We start from the raw sequence: 19,949 nt of genomic DNA on the forward strand, positions 1-19,949 counted from the left end.
CTTAGATCAAAAACTTGTATTGGGTAGGGGCTTAGTTTGGGATGGTCTGGTTTGGCTTTTTAGGTTCTTCTTTGAGGTTTATGTCCTTCTGTTACCACTGGTTTCTCCTCAGCCTTTTGTGAGGAAGGTTTCTAATAAGGAGGCTTGAGCATTACTCAACCCTTTATCTTGCTTCTTTTATATCTAAAAGTTCATGAGCAGTGGAATTGTGAGAGAGCTGGGGATTATTCTGCCAAATGTCATCAATCAGAGAAATATTTCATTTTCTAGGTTCTATTATTCCTGTGATCATTGAACTTTACATCTAAATTCTACAAATTGGATGACGGTCCATTCTAATTATTATTTTTTCAATATTTTGGAGGGTGCAGTGTGTATAGTTTGTGGTATAAAATGTAAAATATCCGATGGGTGTGCAGAATGCATTTTCACTTCAAAAGCTAGAAATCAAGGAGCTCTCTTTTTTCTATACTTTAAAAAATACCTACACATATCCACTGAGTTGTAAGCCCACAAAATAACCATAACAAGTACATGCACAACAGACATTGTGACGTGTATATTCTTCCTAAGCATCTATACAGCAATTTTCAATGATGCAAAGCAATATGACAGCGCAAGCCATGTTTCAAGAGGCAGTCCCTTTGGATTGCTGAATGTCCAGTTCATGCTCTGCCACCATGATACAGGAATCCGTTTCCAGAGAGGAAACCGAGCTCTTATCCTTCAACAAGAAATCCTTGGGAGAACTTAGCATGTCTGTTGTGCACTGCACATCGGGTGTTATGCCAACCTGATCTATGTCATGAAGTGCGGGCGATAGATACTTTGCAACCGTTACAAAGAGGGCCGAACCATCGTGGAGCTCTGTGACACTCTGTAGTAAGAACACGTCAGAATCCATGCAACATAGGCTTAAACAATTCTGGAGGCCTATGACCTAAGCTTGACAGACGTGGTTGGCAATGTTAGAAACAGGAAAACATAAAACAAGAGGAGCGTCCGATAGTAGAAAGAGCAAAGCCTTGGCACCAAACATACCATGGCTGATTAATCAGAAGAAAGGCTTCAAAGACTCAACGACGTGAAATTTTTGGGTTTTGTGCCCAACAAGAATACCTGAATTTTTCCTTTCCCAAAGGTTTTGTGCCCAACAAGAATAGCCCTGCCATTGTCATGTAGAGCTCCTGCCAAAATCTCACTTGCGCTTGCACTTCCCTCATTTACCTATTTCAAGTGGTGATAAATTTGGAAGCTATAATTATTGAGGATGTTATGCCGTCCGTATAAAAGACTGAATAATGGAACAGGGACCTTCATGTTTTTTCAGTAAAAACTCCAAGCCAACAGGCATATGATATTTATGCCCAAGGATCAATCAACAAGAACAATCCAGATTTGTTTTTGCAAACCAATGAATAAAACAATTAGCTTAAAATGATATGATACGTAATGCAAAAACTAGAAGCAAAAAAAGTAGTCAAGCTCAATTGCAATATGTTTGAGTTTATGTAAGATTCATGTTGGTTGGCTAAGTTCATTTTGGGTTGAAAATTACCCATCTCCGATCTAGTTCTGCTCTTTATGTAATTTACAACTAATTGTTGAAATGTGTAATTGCACTGGCTTAAGTAAATCAAACATGAAGCCTAAACTAGATCTAGCTTCTTTCCATGGTGATTGTGTTCAACTTGTCTTCATAGGATTTTTAATTGCATGAATGCAAAACTTGAAAGTCTTTCATATTCTTTATTTATTAAACCAGTTGTTATATGTTAATCAGAAATTAGCGGAAAGAAATTAATGTCTTCATAAAGTTAGATACTCACAAGCACGACAAGTGGATCATGAGTCAAGGCATGCCCATTGAACATGTTGATGGGTGACATATTTCCATCCCGATCAATTGTATTCACAAGAGTCTCATCCCCATCAAGCCATATTTGGGCTACATCAAGTCCTGCTTTTACCAGGCCCCCCTGCAAAATGATTAAAGAATTGAGAAAAATGATATGGAACTAAAAGCTCAAGGTGAGAAAATCAACTTTGTAAAATTTCCAGCTGCTAAGATAAGAAATGGAAAATTACAGGATTATTCCTCAGATCAAGTATATATGCCTGGACATCCTGACTTTCCATTTCATGAATTGCATTTTCCATATCAGCAGCAGCACTCTGTCACAAAACAGATCCTGATTTATTAGCAACTGATTTGCAAAAGAGTTGACATCCTAACAACCGATCCTGATTTTCATGGTAATATGCCAAATCATAGAAAAGAAGCAGCATCTTTGAGTCCTCTAGAGATAATACCTGAGAGAAAGCTGAGAGCCTCACATAACCAGTTTTTGTCAGACGGCCATCTGCAGCTCTATGAGGAATAATGGCACAGGATATGGGAGAAAGCTTAATGTACTCCCTAGGTAGTTTGACCTTCAAGCAAATGAGGAAAGTTTCCCAATCAGTTCATCAAAGAATACAATCATAGTTTAGAACATAACAAGCCAGGGAAGACGAATGCTTTTGCATGAACTATAACTTGAGGCTTTCTTTCCATACTGTTAGAAAGAAACGAATGACTTTATAATAAACCACTCCAATGCAAAGCCATATAATGAATGCTTCCTACCTCTCTGATACTAGAATCACCTCCCGAATCTTTTATCTGGAAAACAAGACACTATTTAGTTGACAAATTTGCTATTGCTAAGAATGCCAGATTACAGTTCAAAGTACCCCAAAACAAAGAACACCATTCTCTACTTGAAAAATATTCACATCAGTCCACAATCAACCTGAAATAAAAAATGAATAATCTTTAATTGTTCTTTTCTTGCTGTGTTTCCAATTAAGTAAAAATCTGATAATCCCGAATATTGCTTGATATATACACACTGTCCACTAGCACTACCAAAGTAATTCAATTGATAAAATTCAGTAGTCTTCATTCTTCCACGACTTAAGGTAAATCATCCCTAGCAAAATATTCAGCTGAAAGACCCTCACTAACAGACATGAAACTTCCGAGTTGGAGTGAAGAATAGAGGAAAAATTTTTGTGAAACACTTAGAGAATGCTGTGTTGCCCAAGTCTTGTATGGCAAGTCTACAAGATCAAATTTTTCAAAAGCTCCAAATCGTGGGATAGAGGGAATTGAGAATCTGTGATGAACTCTGAACCACAATTTGAAGCAATATGCATACAATGTTCTGTTCAAACTGATAGATTAAACGACTAGTCCTCCCCATAAAACAGAAAAGCCTGATCTTCTTCTTCTTCTAGAAAAACACATCAAGTAGAATCTTGTTGTATCGTGTATGTAAATTTGGTATTATGCAAAGGCATGCAAAACATGAAGTGCTGAAGGCTTCTCTGAGCACTTTGAAATGGTCATACTTAACATGCATCATTTATAACAAGAGAGAATGAAAATTACGCTCTGCAATTTTACTGTTACAGCTGTTCCAGCACTCCCTCTAAGTTTCTGTGCAGCTGCTTCACTATTAAGGCCGTCGAGCCTCTCCCCTGAAGTTCCACAAGACAGTTTAAAAGAAAGAAGACATAATTTGAATGAATATTGAACTTTGAAATGTTCCTACCCTGAGACAAATATGACTAGGCAGAAGTAAAGCCATCTGAAAAGCAACAAACAAGATTTCTACATATAAAATATGAAACACTGGGAACCCAGATTTTACCAAATGGAGAGATTAATTTCACTTTTTTGGCAAATATTAACTTCTGGAACCAGTAATAGGTCTGGTTCCACCTCGAAAAGATAAAATTTAGTAAATAGTATAAGGGATCTAAATAATAAGATGAACTTATAAACTATCCAACAGTAGTTCACGTCCCACTTCAATAACTATGATGATATCAACATTTGGCATTTGATAATGCGATTTTCAATTCCCAAACAATTTCAAAAGTCATGTGTGATGCTCTCCAACAAGGGTCGAGAAATCAAAGTTGCATACTCAAATAAATTCAGGCATCTAAAGAATGATAGAATGTTAATTTTATAAACCTAGAAAAAGGTTTTCACTTTTCCCTATAGCCAGCTTAGAGCCTAAGACTTGGAAGTGACCGCCCTTTAGCATAGCATGATGGATATATAAAGACTCCATATTCAGAATCGGAAAGAAACTATCAGATTGTAAAATACCATTAATCTCGATCAACTCCTCTCCTTCATGTATGCCAGCACGAGCAGCTGGGCTACCGTCTACACAAGACAAAACAACCTGCAATGTCAAGAAGATGGAAATGATCTTCGTGTGGTGCCAGAGAAACAACACGAGTCCTTTTCTTCTCTTTTCTTTTCAATTTCTTAACCTACGGGTAAACCGTAAATCTATAATCTAATTAAAATTTTTTTCCTTAAGGAATACTTATACATGGGAATAAATGGAAATAACTTTCATCTACGAAACCACCAAAGATTTTTGTTCTCTGAGCACCTAACACAACACCGGTGTTCTCATTACTTACCATTTGATGTAAAATGGATACAAAAAGTGAATTTTTTACAGCAGAAAATTCTCTATTTCCCAAGAAAAGCCAGGAATTAATTTTTCACAAAGGTCTTCCCTGTGGAAATGACTTTTTTTTTTAATCGAAAAAAATAATCATTGGTATTTTGCTAACCAAATGGCCTGTTCTTGGTTCAACATTTATAAAAATTCCAACTCCCTGCAAGTTCCCATCACTTCCAATCCTGAAGCTTTGATATTCCTGAAGGTAAAAAAATCATTCTTAGGTTGATTTCAATAATTTGTATTTGAAAGAGTATCATACAAACTAAATGATCCCGATATATCGAAATAATAATAAACTAATCAAGAAGACCTTTGGACTGATAATCCGCGTAAATGGATCTCCAAGTGTAGAAAGCATTCCACTTATTTTCGTATATGCCACATCGGCGGACCTCAGGGGAAACATTTCCACCATTGTTTGTTGCAACTTGGAATCCCAATCTACAAAAAGTATGTATTACTATCATAAGAGTTTAGCTCCTTGGCCCATACACACACGCCTCAACACCAAAGGAACGAGAAATACAACTACCGAGAAAAGAAAATCAATAGTACTAATTGAAAAATACGATCCCCCAGTTACCTTGATGATTAAAAGTTGGGTCTATGAATGTTTCTCGGATCAAACCCCAAGCCTCCACAAGTGTTCTTTGAACTGTATTCACCTGCAAACAAACCTTACTGACTCTACGCTTTGCTAATTCCGCTACCATTCACCAAATATAGATTAAACTCGTTCATCTCATCTCATTATTACAATTTTTTTAAATTTTCATACAAAATATAATAAACAATTTAATTTTTTCAAATCTCAAAATAATAATAATATTAAAAAATCATATTTTAACAATATTTTATTCAACTTTTATTTAAAACTATCTCATATCATCTCACTATCCAAATCGGAGATTTGTACAATAAGTTGAGTTAAAGAAATTTAAAAATTAAATAAAATATTATTAGAATATAATTTTTTAATATTATATATAAAAAGATATATTGTTTATTATATGTTATCTAAAATTTTAAAAATTTGTAATAATTAGACGCGTGAATTATCATCAATTATTTATCCAAACAACCCTAAGAGAACCAAGATAACAATAGAAAAGAGGGAAAAAAAATTACCTCTTGAGCTCGTGAGACAGGAAAAGCGACGGTTAGGGACTCGGCGAGAACCGGGGAATCGCAACAGACCGAAACCAAAGCGGCGGCCGAGGCGGCAAACCCGAAAAACCCTTTCCCGAGTGATCCGAGCAGTTCTTGGCAACCGAGATGTTGTTCCTCGGACTTTGGTTTGTACCAAGCACAGGGCATTATTAACGCTCTCCAACTATCGCTTCTCCGGCGATATAAGCATGAAAATCGCTGAGAATGACATGGTCGTGAAGTGGGTTTCTTGAGTTTGGTTGAGAGTGGCGAGCAACGGGATGGTTTGAAATCCAAGTTGCGGCAAAGAGTGGCCTCCATCTCAGAACTTCGCAACTTGGAGAAACCAATGGAACAGACAGATTTCAACAACGGTGAGTGGAGACCGTTTTATGTTGTTGGGATTCTAGTGGGTCCCATACGAATCTTCTGAATTGTGGCTCTGAGATCCATTGCGTATGCGAGTCACTCACTGGACAATTCAACATTCTTTTATATCTTAAATATTATTATTTTTTCCTTTAAGGAAAAGAAACAGCAGAAACAACAAACCAAATGTTCTTGCTTGCTGGGAAGATTGGTACTACAGTTATCGAAATAGTATCGAATATTGTATTTTAGTTTTTATATTTTATCTTTTTGTGTATTTTTTTAATCATCATAAATATTTTAAAAAAAATAAAAAATTTATAATATCATTAAAAAATATTTTCTTAATTATTAAATAAAAAAACCCTTTCGAAAGAAATGTTCGGGATTATTTTTGGGATCCAAGCATTTCTCTTCTGGGAATGACCCCAATATGGTTTGGCTTTTATGCTATTTTTTAATCAAAAATTTGATATGCGTCATTTTCATGTATTTTTTGTATACTCTACTAATATTATTACGATTGATTATGTTATTTTTTTAATATAAAATATTTTTTTGACTAATTACATGTATACAAAAATTATATAAAAATAATTGTATGGAACAGAATTTTAAATTCAATAAAAATTGAATTGAAAGTTCTGGACCCCAATAATTTAACCCGAACATAAGAGGAGGAAAAGAAAATGGACTGGCCCAAGTGAAATACTTTTGGGTTCAGACCAACGAGGTTCTAGGCCAAGACTTCTGACACACAGACAAATCCAAAACCATTGATATTCCGGCCCATCATCCCATATAAACATGACCTGGCCCAATCAAGTAGAGTGCCGTTCAGAAACTCCAATTTGTTTGGACTAGCTTGGGAACCTAAACAATCCCAATAAAATAATTAAAAATCAAAACAGACATTTTAATTGTATTATTATTGTTGATAAATGAACAAACTAGATGGGCCGGTTCAAAATCACCACAAAAATAGGACAATCTAGATGGACATTTTTCTAATACCATGGGCTGTCTTGTGGTCAAGTTTTCTATGAAAATTAGTTGGGCCTTTCTTTTTCAAACAAAAACTTTCATATATTGACTACCATTAAGGTGGGAGTTTTTAACTTTATATATACACAGGAAATAACTTTAGGTCCTTAGTACTCTAAAAGAGAAGTGTTTGTTGGACCCCAAAAAAAAAAAAAAAAAAAAAAAAAAAAAAAAAAAAAAAAAAAAAAAAAAGAGAAAAGTTGAACAAAAAGGGATCATAGTTGCCATGTTAACTGGGGACACATGCTGTGAATCATGGGCCCTCATCTTTATCAAAGTGTTCCTGCACTTCTCTCCTTCCCAATTGTCATTTCTCCTTTATTTTCATTATTTACTATCCAGATTTAAAGCCAAATATTTATATGTGATAAATGATTTATACAATTTTCAAATAAACAAGTCATGCGCAGACTTTTATAAAGAAGTGGATCCCATCTTTAAAAGATATAACAATTTTTTTTTTTTTTAGTGGAACCCACCTTTTTACAAAAAATCTAAACGAAACTTGTTTATTTGACAGTTATTCCTAACATTACTCGTGATAGGTATATGTGTGCACGCGCGATTGTTATGGGATTGGCCTCCAAATCTTCCTTACACCAGAATCCCATATCCAAATTTATGAAACAGATTAATAAATAGATCATTTTCTAACTCATGTTTTTATCAATAATGGCATAAATCCGACGTAAATTGTGGAGACAGATTTTTAATAAGACTGATCAGTGGTGTAAGTTGGTTGTTGATTGAAAGAAGGGTGGTGCGTGATAGGGATCGAGCGATTACACATGATGATATGATTTTGCATATATATAGAGAGAATGTCATGAGCTAGCAATATATATATATATATATATATATATATGGGTTGGTATTAAAAATCCTAACATGTCATGTACATTAAGAAACATATATATATATATATATATATATATATATAAAGACATGATATACAATTTGTAGGAGCAAAAGCTGCCTGTTCAATCACCTTTCCTTCATTTGGCAAAAAGATGAGGTTTTGATTGGATTTCCCAAAGTCCTATTGACAGAAAGGGCATGGGAAAAAGGAAGATAAAGACACCCTCATTCAAGGAGCAAGAAAAAAGTAGTAGTGTTCCGCCCACTGACTGATCAATTAAGGAGCTAGCTAGCTAGCCCAAAAATAAATATTTGTTGATCTGATGATCAAGGGGCCGGCACAAAAATGAAGGTGCCCCCATCTTTCTTAGTGAAAGGGCACCCATGCGCGCAGTTGCAAAAAGATCATGATGCTACCCCTTTTTACTTCACCAATATTATTGGTTTTGTGCATAGGATCAGTATTAATATATCTTTGAGAAATGATGTTTATATTTATAGTATGTAAGTGTCACGTATTTATTTTAAAATAAAAAATTAAATATATTATAAATAGTAAATAGATAATAAGAGGATATTAATTTTATTAATATCCATTTAAAAATAAGTGTGCGGCGTTTACACAATCTATGACTATATCTCGCATTAGTACTCTTAATATATATTTATTATGATTTTCAATCATCACTTATGTCAACTTCATCCCATATAAATTAATTTAGGTGTTCTAAACATTGACCCATAAAATTAAAGGAATATTGATCCAATTAGTGATCACCCTAACTTATTTAATAAAAAAAATGGTTTTATTTATTTTTTAACTCAAATGTACATGCATATGACCAGATCACCCAGTAATCTGGCCTGAAATAAACTAAAACGCATGCACTCGGACAGGAAGTATATATAGGATGAAAATTAATAATAATAAAAGTGAAGTAATTACGAGACGCAGCTAGCTAGCATTGATATCGATCATGGGGTGGTTGAAAGCTGTGATACCAACGTGACATGTTCCCCTTTCTCATCATTATAAGGTCCAAAAATAAAAAAGTGTCCAACAGTTTGTAGAGCTCTCGATCGCAATTTAATTAAGAGAGGTGATATAGTTATAAAGAAATTATATAAAAATAATTTTATAAATTGATGTAATTTTATGTGATCTATTAAATTTGATTTATAATAAAAATAATTTTATAATCTGACGAACTACATCAATTTATAAAATTATTTTCATATAATTATTTGGTGGTTAGAGTATTTATATTTAATTAGTTAGAGTGAACAAGATTTTAGTTAGGAGATATTCATAGGCTATATATATAGGACTTGCCCATGCAGTCATGCTCTCCCTTTTTTGGACCTCGATTAATGATCAGATTATTATTTCTCGACGTACGTTGGACTTTCAAGGTGGTGGTAATTTGATAAAATTAATGAAAATCCCCGTATGTTGTTTCTAAAACTAAAAGCACTCCAAAGGCAACAAAAAAGAATTACAAGAATTAATTATAAAATTTGATTAATGCTGCTAAAATATATTGACGTAAGAATAAGGATTTTTTTTTTTTAATAATAACGGATCTCATTCCATTCATTAAAGAATGACATACAAAGTTGACTTAAACAACACACCAATTACAAACATTAGTAGTTTTTCAGTATACTTTCATGACTGACATGGTCTAGTCCAGACATCAAATCTCTAAAGACTGAAGTCTAAGAGATAGCATAATTCTGTCCACGACAAAGTTTGCAATAACCAAGTAAACACAACTCCATACCCAACTAATCGGAATATGGAGAAATCAAACCCCATCATCACCGCCTAAGCAGATGGTGCACAACTTCCTTCGGACCTAAGTCCGAAGGCACAACATCTTTGGGTTTTTTGTTTTCTTGAAAATAAAAACAGGGCATTGTGAAAACATTATAAAAAGGAAAAAACAATGCACAAAAAGGCTGTAGGAGGGAAAATCGACGATCAATCTTGGGAGATCCAGAGTCGAAGAATTAGGGAGTAGTCGCGCGTTGCAACGGTAGAGAGCTCCTTGGTGGCGCGTGAGGGCCACACGCGAACAAGCTCCGAATTTTTCATCCCGCGTGTGTGGGCTACGCTCCATGTCGATTGGGGCCGCATTTGGTGGTCGTGTAGATCGACGGCTGGGCAACCTCCTAGTGGGGCGTGTGTTCGCAAATGGGTACCGAAAAGTCACGATAAGCAATTCTTCCTTTATTTGGCTTAAAAAAAAAAAAACACACACACACAACCTAAACACTACACAAGAAGAAAATAGAGAGGGGGAGGGAAGGAGTGAGGGGGCAAGGAGATTAAGCTCTCACCCCCTCAAGCCGATTCTGAGTTTAGGGAAGCTAAGAGAGAAGGAAGAGGGTTTAGAGAGAGAAGTTAGAGGGAGCAAGATTAAGGAAAATTGGCGTAAGAATAAGAAGCTGCATTTTATAATATTTGTAAAATTTAGGGTAGTGTCCCATCGAACCCTTAAGGGAGAGGTTGATTACAATATCTAGACATTTTTATGTTAATTACGTTGCCTATAAATAATTAATGACCTATATTAGTAAAGGAGGTATATATTTTAATACCCAAAACAAGAAGATCAATTGTAAGAAGATGATCAGTTTGGCTATAGGTAAAATAGTACAATGAATATTAAGGTGCTGTTTGGACAGTGAGTTTAGATGAAAGTTAAAAGTTGAATAAAATATTATTAGAATATTTTTTTTTTTTAGATTTAAAAAAGTTAAATTATTTATTATATTTTATATAAAAATTTAAAAAAATTATAATAATGAGATGACATGAACTCTTGTATCCGAACTGGACTAGGTACTCGCTTCTCTTTTTGATCTCCCTTCTAATTTTCTACGCATACAGCCAAAACTAAGGAATTAATTAATGCACAAAAATTTCTTACTTTTTTCTCCATTAATTCCTATCAATACCTATCTTCTCTTTCTTCCATGAGAAATGATAGTTATAATTGTGAGTGAGTAAGTACTGTATAATTATTTTTAAAAAAAGAAATAAATACGGAACCTACTTGAAAAGAAATTAATTTTTTAATTATAGATCTCACTTTTTTCCATAACGATTGTACAATACTTACGTATTTTATGACTATATATAATATTACTCTTCTTCGATTATCGATGATCTCTCTTAATTATCTTTTCTTGTAAACTTTCTAATCATAGCGTAGGAGAGAGATGTAAAGGGGAAAAAAAAAAGGAACTTTTTGTAAATGCTATATATTTTTATGATATAATTAATTAACTCCCTTTATTATATATTAATAATGTTAAAGATAGATATTGATTTATGTTGTTATATGTAAACATTATTGCCTAGCTAGCCACTAGACCTTTTACATGATCGATGGATGGATAATGAAGTGTGAGATTATTCTTCCCACTTGACAATGATCTACGTAGACGTTGGTCTAAGATGTGGGGATAATATATATGCATTAAGAAAGGCTGATGGTCACCACATGAGCTAGGAGGCTGACTTTTTGCAGGAACATTTATTTGGATCGAACACGTACGTATGTGCAGGGTCAACTTGAATGAGAAATTGTGGACTTCGTACGTCTACAAGATGATCAAGAGTTAAGAGGATAGCATATATATATTGAGCATATATCTATCTACTCGAGCCATGCATGCATGCACTTTTCTAATTCTCCTCTACCAATAGTATTAATATATATTACCTTTTCCATTTGTGCATGATCCTATCATTTATGTCATGTATAGCTAGGAATTATATATAATGAGGTGGCATGCATGGGTATGTAGGGTCTCCCCGGCCCGTCGTCACTGTATATAATATATATGTCAGTTTGAGCTCATGATGGTCTTTATTCTTATTGTCTGGAGCTAGCACTCCAATTGGTGCAGTGCACTTATCCCAAAATTTTCAAGGAATTTAGGCTGTATTAGTTCTGCCCAGCCCTTCGCAAAATCCAGATAAGAATATGGAATACTACTCGTTCAAAGATAATAAATGTTAATGCATTTATGTAAGTAGATAGGTCTTTTTCTTTCCCCCATTGCTTGTTTAATTTGGGAGGACACACGTCTCTCCCAAAATAAAGTACGTAAATCTGTTATGAATTTAAAGGATATATCTACTCTATTATAATAAGTATCTATTTAACTGTGAATTATAATAATTTTTTCTTGTTTTACCGTTAGTTTCCTTGTTTCCTGTTAAGTTTCAGTTGAGCCTCGTTTGTGGCCATTTGTGTTGTTTGTATCCGTTTGTATTTCATTATAATAATTTTAAATCTGCAAGAAAAACAGTGTCACATTATAATACGTTCAGGCTATGCATGGATACACAAAGTGAATATTGTCCATGGATTGGAATGGAAGCTGCAAACAGAAAGATAAAATATATTATAAATTAGATAATATATTATATTGCATGCTAGAGTAAAGAAAATATATTATATTATAAATTAGAAATTCTATTATATATTAGGAACTGAATATATGAATATTTATAAAAGTCTAACCATTAATTACAAAAATGGTGCAACAAAAAAAAAAACATGAAGGGGCAACTGAATGGCCAACCGGTGCAGTAGTCAGCTTTAAAGTTTGAACACTAAGACACATTTTTCATAGGAACCCAAGAGACATTGAATTGTGTTTAAGAAAACCCTTCTATTACCTTAAGTTTCTACTACGCTCTATCTCTCTCAAAACTAATTAGAAAACTTATAAAAAAAACTCAAATCAGAAAACTGATTCGTGCAATCAAATATTCAGTTTACTTTCTATTTCTTTCAGTTTCTTCTACGCTCTATCTCTCTCAAATCAGGAGTGGCCAAGCAGTGCAGTGGTGCTAAGGTTTGAAGGAACATTGAAAATGTGAGTCTAATTGTCTTTTGTGTGTTTATAGTATGTATAGTTTATCTATGCATTACACATGTATGTTCATATTTCTAAGAAATCAAGCAACTAATGCAATAAAACTTAAATGCAGAAAGTACCTGGAGAAGAGGGTCATTCTATAGTGAAGGATTGTACCCACACAAAGCAACAAGTTTCAAAAAATGAAGAAGATAAGGAACACAAAAATTTAAGTAAATCGAATTGTACAGATTTTGTTTAGAAACCATATATAAATAAATGAACATAAATAAATTTATGTATCAAATAATTTCATCACTCTAATAATTTTTTTTTTATAAGAAAGGAACTATAGAGATATGTCAATTAGAATAACCCTTAAATTTTTTCATATAATATGATCTCAAGCTAAACATTTAAAACTTAGAAATAAAAGAAGTCAGAACCATGAAAACAATTGTTAAGTAACAATCACCTCATTTAAAACTTTTACCTTCTGTTTTTGCAAAAAAACAAGGCACCAAATCAGATCAAATTCAATTGTTAAAACATGCACAAAAATGAAACCATTGTCCAAACTTCCCGCAAAAGGAAAAAACCACCAAATCAGATTAATTGATTCAAAAAACAAAAAGAGAAGTCATAACCATGAAAATGATTATAGAGAACTAACAATCACATAAAAATATGCACAAAAAGCAAACCACAATCCAAAGTCCTTGAAAAACAAAACAGCAGATCAAGACAATTAAACTGTTAGCACATGCACAAAAATCAAACCACAGTCCTGAAAAAAAAACACCAAATCAGATCAATTAAATAAAAAAGGAAAAAGAGAATAAATCAATGACATGCAAACCAAAATAAAAAAACCAATAAATTTTTTAACGATGACAAGTCATGAGAAGTATTACAAATAGCTTATGATGTATAGATCAGAAGTAACAATCACATTAAAATATGCACAAAAACCAAACCAAAATCCAAAATCCTTGAAAAAAAAATCACAAATGGGTAAGACGCAAATGGGGAAGAGCTAAAAAGACCCATCCAAAGTCCAGAATCCAGAATCCATTTTTCATCTTGAGGAGGAGCTAAGACGCAAGGTAAAAACCCTATTTTAATAGGTAAAGAGAAGAGAAATCCACTCTACTGTCGAGACCATTGAAACAGAAGTACAAAGAGAGAGATTGAGATGGAAGATGGAGTTATTTTCAAAGAGTAGAAGGCAAAAAGACTTTTAGCTTACGAATTTTTTTAGTTTTAAAAATTTTAAGACTAAATGGGCCAAAATATACTGAGTAAGGTTCATACAGAAAGCCCAACGAGTTAAATGGATGATCTTATTGTCCATATTGGAAAGGCTCTTTTATTTTCACCAAATGGGCCCAAATATACCGAGTAAGGTCCATACAGAAAGCCCAACGAGTTAAAGGGATGCAAGCGTACCATAACCTCGCCACCTAATGGGATTAATATGGTAACCATCGCCAATATAAAATATCTACTTCTAAGGAAACAAATATGCTAATCAATTCCATCTTAAAGCATATACCGAAAATTTGATAATCGAGACTCCGAGATTTGGAAAAGGGATTGAACTATTTTTATAAGCAATAATTCATCTATAAATATATAAAGGACCAACGTTAACAATCCGAGATAAATTTTCTGATCCCCTTTTGCAAGGCAATACATATAGATCTCAAACTTAAGCATCAGAGGTGCACCAAGCACACTGGACCACCATCTTTTCTTGTCACAGTTTAGCAGTCAGGATCTGTTGCCGGTCATGAAACACATTATATATAGCCTTGCTAATTGTTGCCTATTCTTGGTTCCTAAATTGTATTCATAATTTCGAATTACGTCTGACATGATGGATATATAATTTACATGGGGGTTAAAATATATGGCCAATATCAGAAAAAACAAAATGAAGCCATGATGGACCATATATATATATAAATATATTCCAAAAAATACTCTAATTATTGAGTTAAATTTATAGCATCTTTTACTCAGGAATAAATTATTGCATCTAATTTTATTCAGGAAAAAAATTCTTAAATTTTTGCTTCAAAATCGAGTACGGATACAGTAGTGCACGTGCATATATGCGACCAAAAAAGAGTGTTTATATATAATATATAGATGAATGTTATATATAAGTCACTATTTACTTTCATATTTTATGCTTATAATTTTTTTTTCATAGAGTGTGGAGTGTTTTTATAAGATGTGAGATGTAAAATAGTAAATAGTGGCTAATGAGAAGAAAATTAATAATATATAATCTTTCTTTAATTTATAAAATCGAAAGCACTTAAATTATAAATATAATTTAATTTATTATTGCTTCATGTATAGAGCCTTAATCATTTGCATATCCCATTGTTTTTCATTGGCCCATGGTCGTATAATTTCCTCTACCTGTCCCTACTCTATAGTTTCCTAATTCTCTCCCGATGATGATGGATTTTCTTTTGTCGTTACAAAATATATATATAGGACATACTTTCCTTTTCACCCTTCCCTTTCTACTTTTTGTTACATGCAATATAAAGTATTAATTCCACTGACGGGATCCTTCTAGGAAGCTGGTGAAAGTGGTCTTTTGAAAGAAAAAGTTTTCCTCTTTAATTCCTCATTGATTTGGGTTTTTGGAAAAGATATGATGATCATGGGAATTATCATCTAGAGTGAGCCCTACAATCCATATATATTTGCCACATGACCCACCAAATTAGCTTTAATCCAAGCCTATGTTTGATTATTTAGTCAGAACTATATATATATATTAGAGAATATGCCATCAGGATTTTAATTTGGAAGCTGAAGGATATACTAGCTAGCAGCACACATGCCACAAGAAAAACGAACAATTGTGACAAATTATTTACGACGAAAATGACTATTTGTGACTAAAACAAACTCATTTTAATAGAAAATAGTCATTTTTAGATGAAATAACTGGCTACAAATAACCAATTTTCTTGTAGTACATATTATGCATCGATAATGTTATTAATTTACTATACATACATATATATAACTATATATATTGTGCAACATCTCTTACATGATGATATATATACTAATTAATCGGCATTGAAAAATGTTTACAAGCTGGACGAGGTATTTACATTAATGAATATGTACTCTAATTATTTAGTGAATCCAAGACAAATTAATAATAAATATTAATGCCAATTATGATTGCTTAATTTGATGCATGCATTTCATCTTATCGATCATTAATTTAGAGTTAATAAACAAAAAATAGATATATTAAGCTAGCTCATGCACCCTTTATATATAGTTTTATTAATAATAAAAAAATCGAAAAGATAAAATATGTAATTGCTCATGAGCCCCCTGCAAGTTGCTGCCCTTTAAGTTTTAATTACTCTGGCCAGCACTGCAGCCACTGTCAATATTAGAACAAACCGGCCTTAAGCATGCACCAACTGCGTCGGCCAATTGCATGCCTTTATGATCAACACCACGTACGTACGATTTTCTATCCTCTTTTCGTAAAAAAATAAAAAAATAAAAAATAAAAAACTGGCATTATCACAATCTTGAAATGACGCAGAAAATGAGTGAATTACCTGCAGATTGTAGGTACGTACACAGATAAAAATGGGAGAGCTAGGTAGCTAGAAAGGGACGGGGTGGGCATTTTGTTAATTATATATATTAATATATATTATATTCTGTCAAGTTGAGAATTGCATGCATATGGAATCCTCCTGATCATAATACTTTGAAGTACTTTAAAAGGCGATCGTGTGGGTTTTCTTCTAATGAGTGCCTTTGGCCGCGGGTTTCTTTGGCTTTATAGTTGTTTATCTTTAATAGGATCTTCTAGCTGCAAATGGACCTTCATGTTTACATGCTTCATGCAGCTCTCTCTTTATATAAAACTAGATTATATACCCTGTACGATTTGATAGCTAGCTAGCTAGCTAGGCTTGAACGTCAAACTTCTCATCAACTTTCCTATACCTCACTTCGGGCATAGAGAAAAAAAAGCCTAGATCTCTCTCTCTGTATCTCTCTCTCCTGTGGCGAGTCATCATGTATAATGCAGGTCATATATCAAGTATAAAATCGTTGCTGCAGCTTACTTCTCTATGAAGTTTTTCTCTATATTCCCCAAACAAATTGATAGCCAATGCATGCCTCCAACTTGGAGAATCTCCAAGCATCAAAGCAATATAACTTTAGCATGAGTAGCTTAGCTAGCTAGGTAGGCGCATATGTCATGGATAATGATCATGGGGTAAAAAAGGGGTCCCTAGGTATAGTCCAAAAGAAGGATTTTTGTTTCCCTTTGTTTTATTTAATTGATCTTAAATTTATTTTCTACTTTCTTTTCAAAGGGTACGTGATTATGGGTCAAGATTATTTTTTTCCTTTTTCCCTTTTTCTTTTGCTCATTGGGGCCTCTCAAACAAAGTTGTCTCATTTACTTTGAGAATCAAAAAAGTACCTCAAATCAACCTTCTTACAGTTGGACCATTTGATATAATATGATGAGGGCATATAATAATATTGCGATTACACTCGGCCATGCATGGTCATCATTTCAGTGATGAACATATTTATCTTTATGGACTAGTTTTAAGAGCTAGCTAGAGACCTTTTTCTACACTGTGTCGACGCTACTTTAATATCCATAATTGACGTTATCAGAGCTGCAGTAATCAATACCGATCGAATTTATATATATATATATATATATATATATATATATATATATAAAATATTAAATTTACTTGAAAAAAATTTACTTCTTTACATGTCAATTATTAATACGTTGAAAATCATAAAATTTAAATTTAAAAAAAAATTAATAAAATGAGTCTAATTTGTAAATAAAAACGTAAATATATGTAACAGTACTCTATATATATACATGTATTTATTTATTTATACTAACTTGACTCTATTTTTCTTACCTCGATTGAAGAGGGAGTTTTAGAATTTAATTAGTTGACCAATATGATCTTTATTATTCTATAAGTAGTGATATTCTTCATGGGAAATTAAATATTTTATCAGCCATGAATATAGATCGAATCTCTTCAAGAAAATTTTGGAACGTCGGCACATGAATTAACCAAGATATATAGTAAATCGCTTGATCTCATGATATTGTCCATGAACTTTTGCATTTTTTTGATTGAAAAGTCATATCTCGTACGTGCAACGCTATTGTTATACCATGTTTAATTTTTGTTTTCTTATACATAAGCAAAGAAAAAGCAACTAAAACCTTTTCCGCGTATTGGTAATCATATATACCCGCTCCCGGCCGCCTGATCTCTCTTTGATCTCTGTCTCGCCTCAATTCGTTATTCCCACAAGTATTTGTCTTATTAGAACTGTATTTTAATATAAGAAGATAGGTGAGTTTTGTTTTGCTAGGCAAAGATTGGCTTTTTTAAACGCATAGAAACGCAAGGAAAAGCTAATGATTCCAACCGAGTGTGGGAAGCTGTCAGCTCTTTGTACTGCAATATGAATACAAGCTGCTGGGAAACGTAATATATTATATAATACTCGTGTACAGATATTCAGTAAGATAATATTGGGAAAAGAACAGAAGAAAAATAAAATAGTTTTGGGATTTAATTAATTAAAACGTACGTGGTTCTGTTAGATAGAGGGAAAAAATGAAAATCTAACGAGCTTTTCTCTCGAGTCTTCTATCGAGTTAAAGTTTTCTTGGGTTTGTCTGCATGCAGGAAAAACAAAAAGAGTAAAATTAGTTGGATTAACATATTGTAAATGTAAACTAATTTTCTTTTTCTGTTTCTGGGAAAATGTAAACTGATCACGAAGTGGTACGTGAATACACACACATGCATACATTCACATATAAACAAGATTTTTCCGGTCATTGTGTAATCTGATTGTATGGTATATATATTTGGTGGTTTCGGACATATCACTAGCTAGCATCTACAGCAAGACTCAAGCGGTACAAAAATTGAAGACGTATAGATACAAAATACATATATATATATATATATAGATAGAGAGAGAGAGAGATGTAGATGCATGGAGACGTATAGGGGAAAGGAGAGTGGCCCAAGGGGTCAATTCTGGTAGGGTATGGTCTCCCAACAAAGGGGTAGGATATTGATGGTCAATAAATGCTTTAGTTCTAGTTTACTGTTTAGATCATGTGGTAATATTTCATAGCAGTAAACGAAGGAATTAGTAAGCCCACATGGTCACTGACTGACAGTGGCAGAATGTGAACTTTGTACGTGGTGGTCATGGTCTTACATCAAAAGATCATTGCAGTCAATGTAAAAGTGACGCTAAATTGCTGAAACCCAAAAGAAAATGCACAAGAAAGATTTTGTTTTTCTCATGGGTATCCCACATTGTCATTATTGTTGTTCTTGAAAACATGCTCCATGTATTTATCAGCAAGAATTGCAGGCTGCAATATTTCAAAGACTGTCTGAGAGATATAGAATAAGGTGGTCAAAATATTATTGAGAGGTCATTTCAGTCTACAGTTTATCCATCAGAACGTATATGTATGTGGCACTGTACGTAGTAGGCATCAGTATTTGTTTCAAACTGGCCCAACCAATGCCACTTGGTCTCCGCACTGTTGCAGTTTTCAGCCTAGCTGACCTTTTGGACACACCCATACCCTCTCTCTCACTCTCTCTCTCTTTCCCTCTAGCTCTCTGATCTATTCTTTCTCAAGAAAGCTGCCAACGGGATCTATTTCATTTCAATCCCCTAAAACCTGACAAACGATTTGCATAACCTGTCTGAGTGTCTGGTAAATGCTATTTACTCATCTTTCTCTCTCTTTAAAAGCTAATCATTTGCCTTGAATTTTCCATACAATAGTGAATCTCAAATGGTATATGTTCCATACATCAACAAACACATGATCCACTGAACAAAGCAAGAGGGTATCCCCCAAAGAAAAAAAAAAAGGCAAGAGGGTATCGTATGCACCCCCCAACAAAAGCTGATCTTTATATTCAGGATGAAAAGACTAGCTCAACTATAATTGTGCAAAAATACTCACCCCTCTCCCTATCCATTTCTTTCTTCTGGTCAGGTGTC

General features: G+C 33.5%; 1 protein-coding gene across 1 annotated transcript; it reads right to left on the bottom strand.

Moving 5' to 3' along the window:
- Nucleotides 1–441: 441 nt before the first annotated feature.
- On the bottom strand, nt 442–6,059 carry LOC121264895 (carboxyl-terminal-processing peptidase 3, chloroplastic). The gene is made up of 12 exons (XM_041168244.1): nt 5,667–6,059; nt 5,122–5,203; nt 4,849–4,979; nt 4,648–4,734; nt 4,166–4,244; nt 3,437–3,525; nt 2,630–2,665; nt 2,314–2,433; nt 2,089–2,175; nt 1,830–1,979; nt 1,120–1,227; nt 442–877 (listed from the first exon to the last, which is right to left on the bottom strand). Exons 1-12 carry the CDS (start codon nt 6,006–6,008, stop codon nt 629–631), a joined length of 1,560 nt encoding a protein of 519 aa, XP_041024178.1. The 5' UTR covers nt 6,009–6,059; the 3' UTR covers nt 442–628.
- Between the last annotated feature and the right edge of the window lie 13,890 nt (nt 6,060–19,949).

This window comes from Juglans microcarpa x Juglans regia, chromosome 5D (assembly GCF_004785595.1).
Source record: "Juglans microcarpa x Juglans regia isolate MS1-56 chromosome 5D, Jm3101_v1.0, whole genome shotgun sequence".
NCBI classification, from domain to species: Eukaryota; Viridiplantae; Streptophyta; class Magnoliopsida; order Fagales; family Juglandaceae; genus Juglans; species Juglans microcarpa x Juglans regia.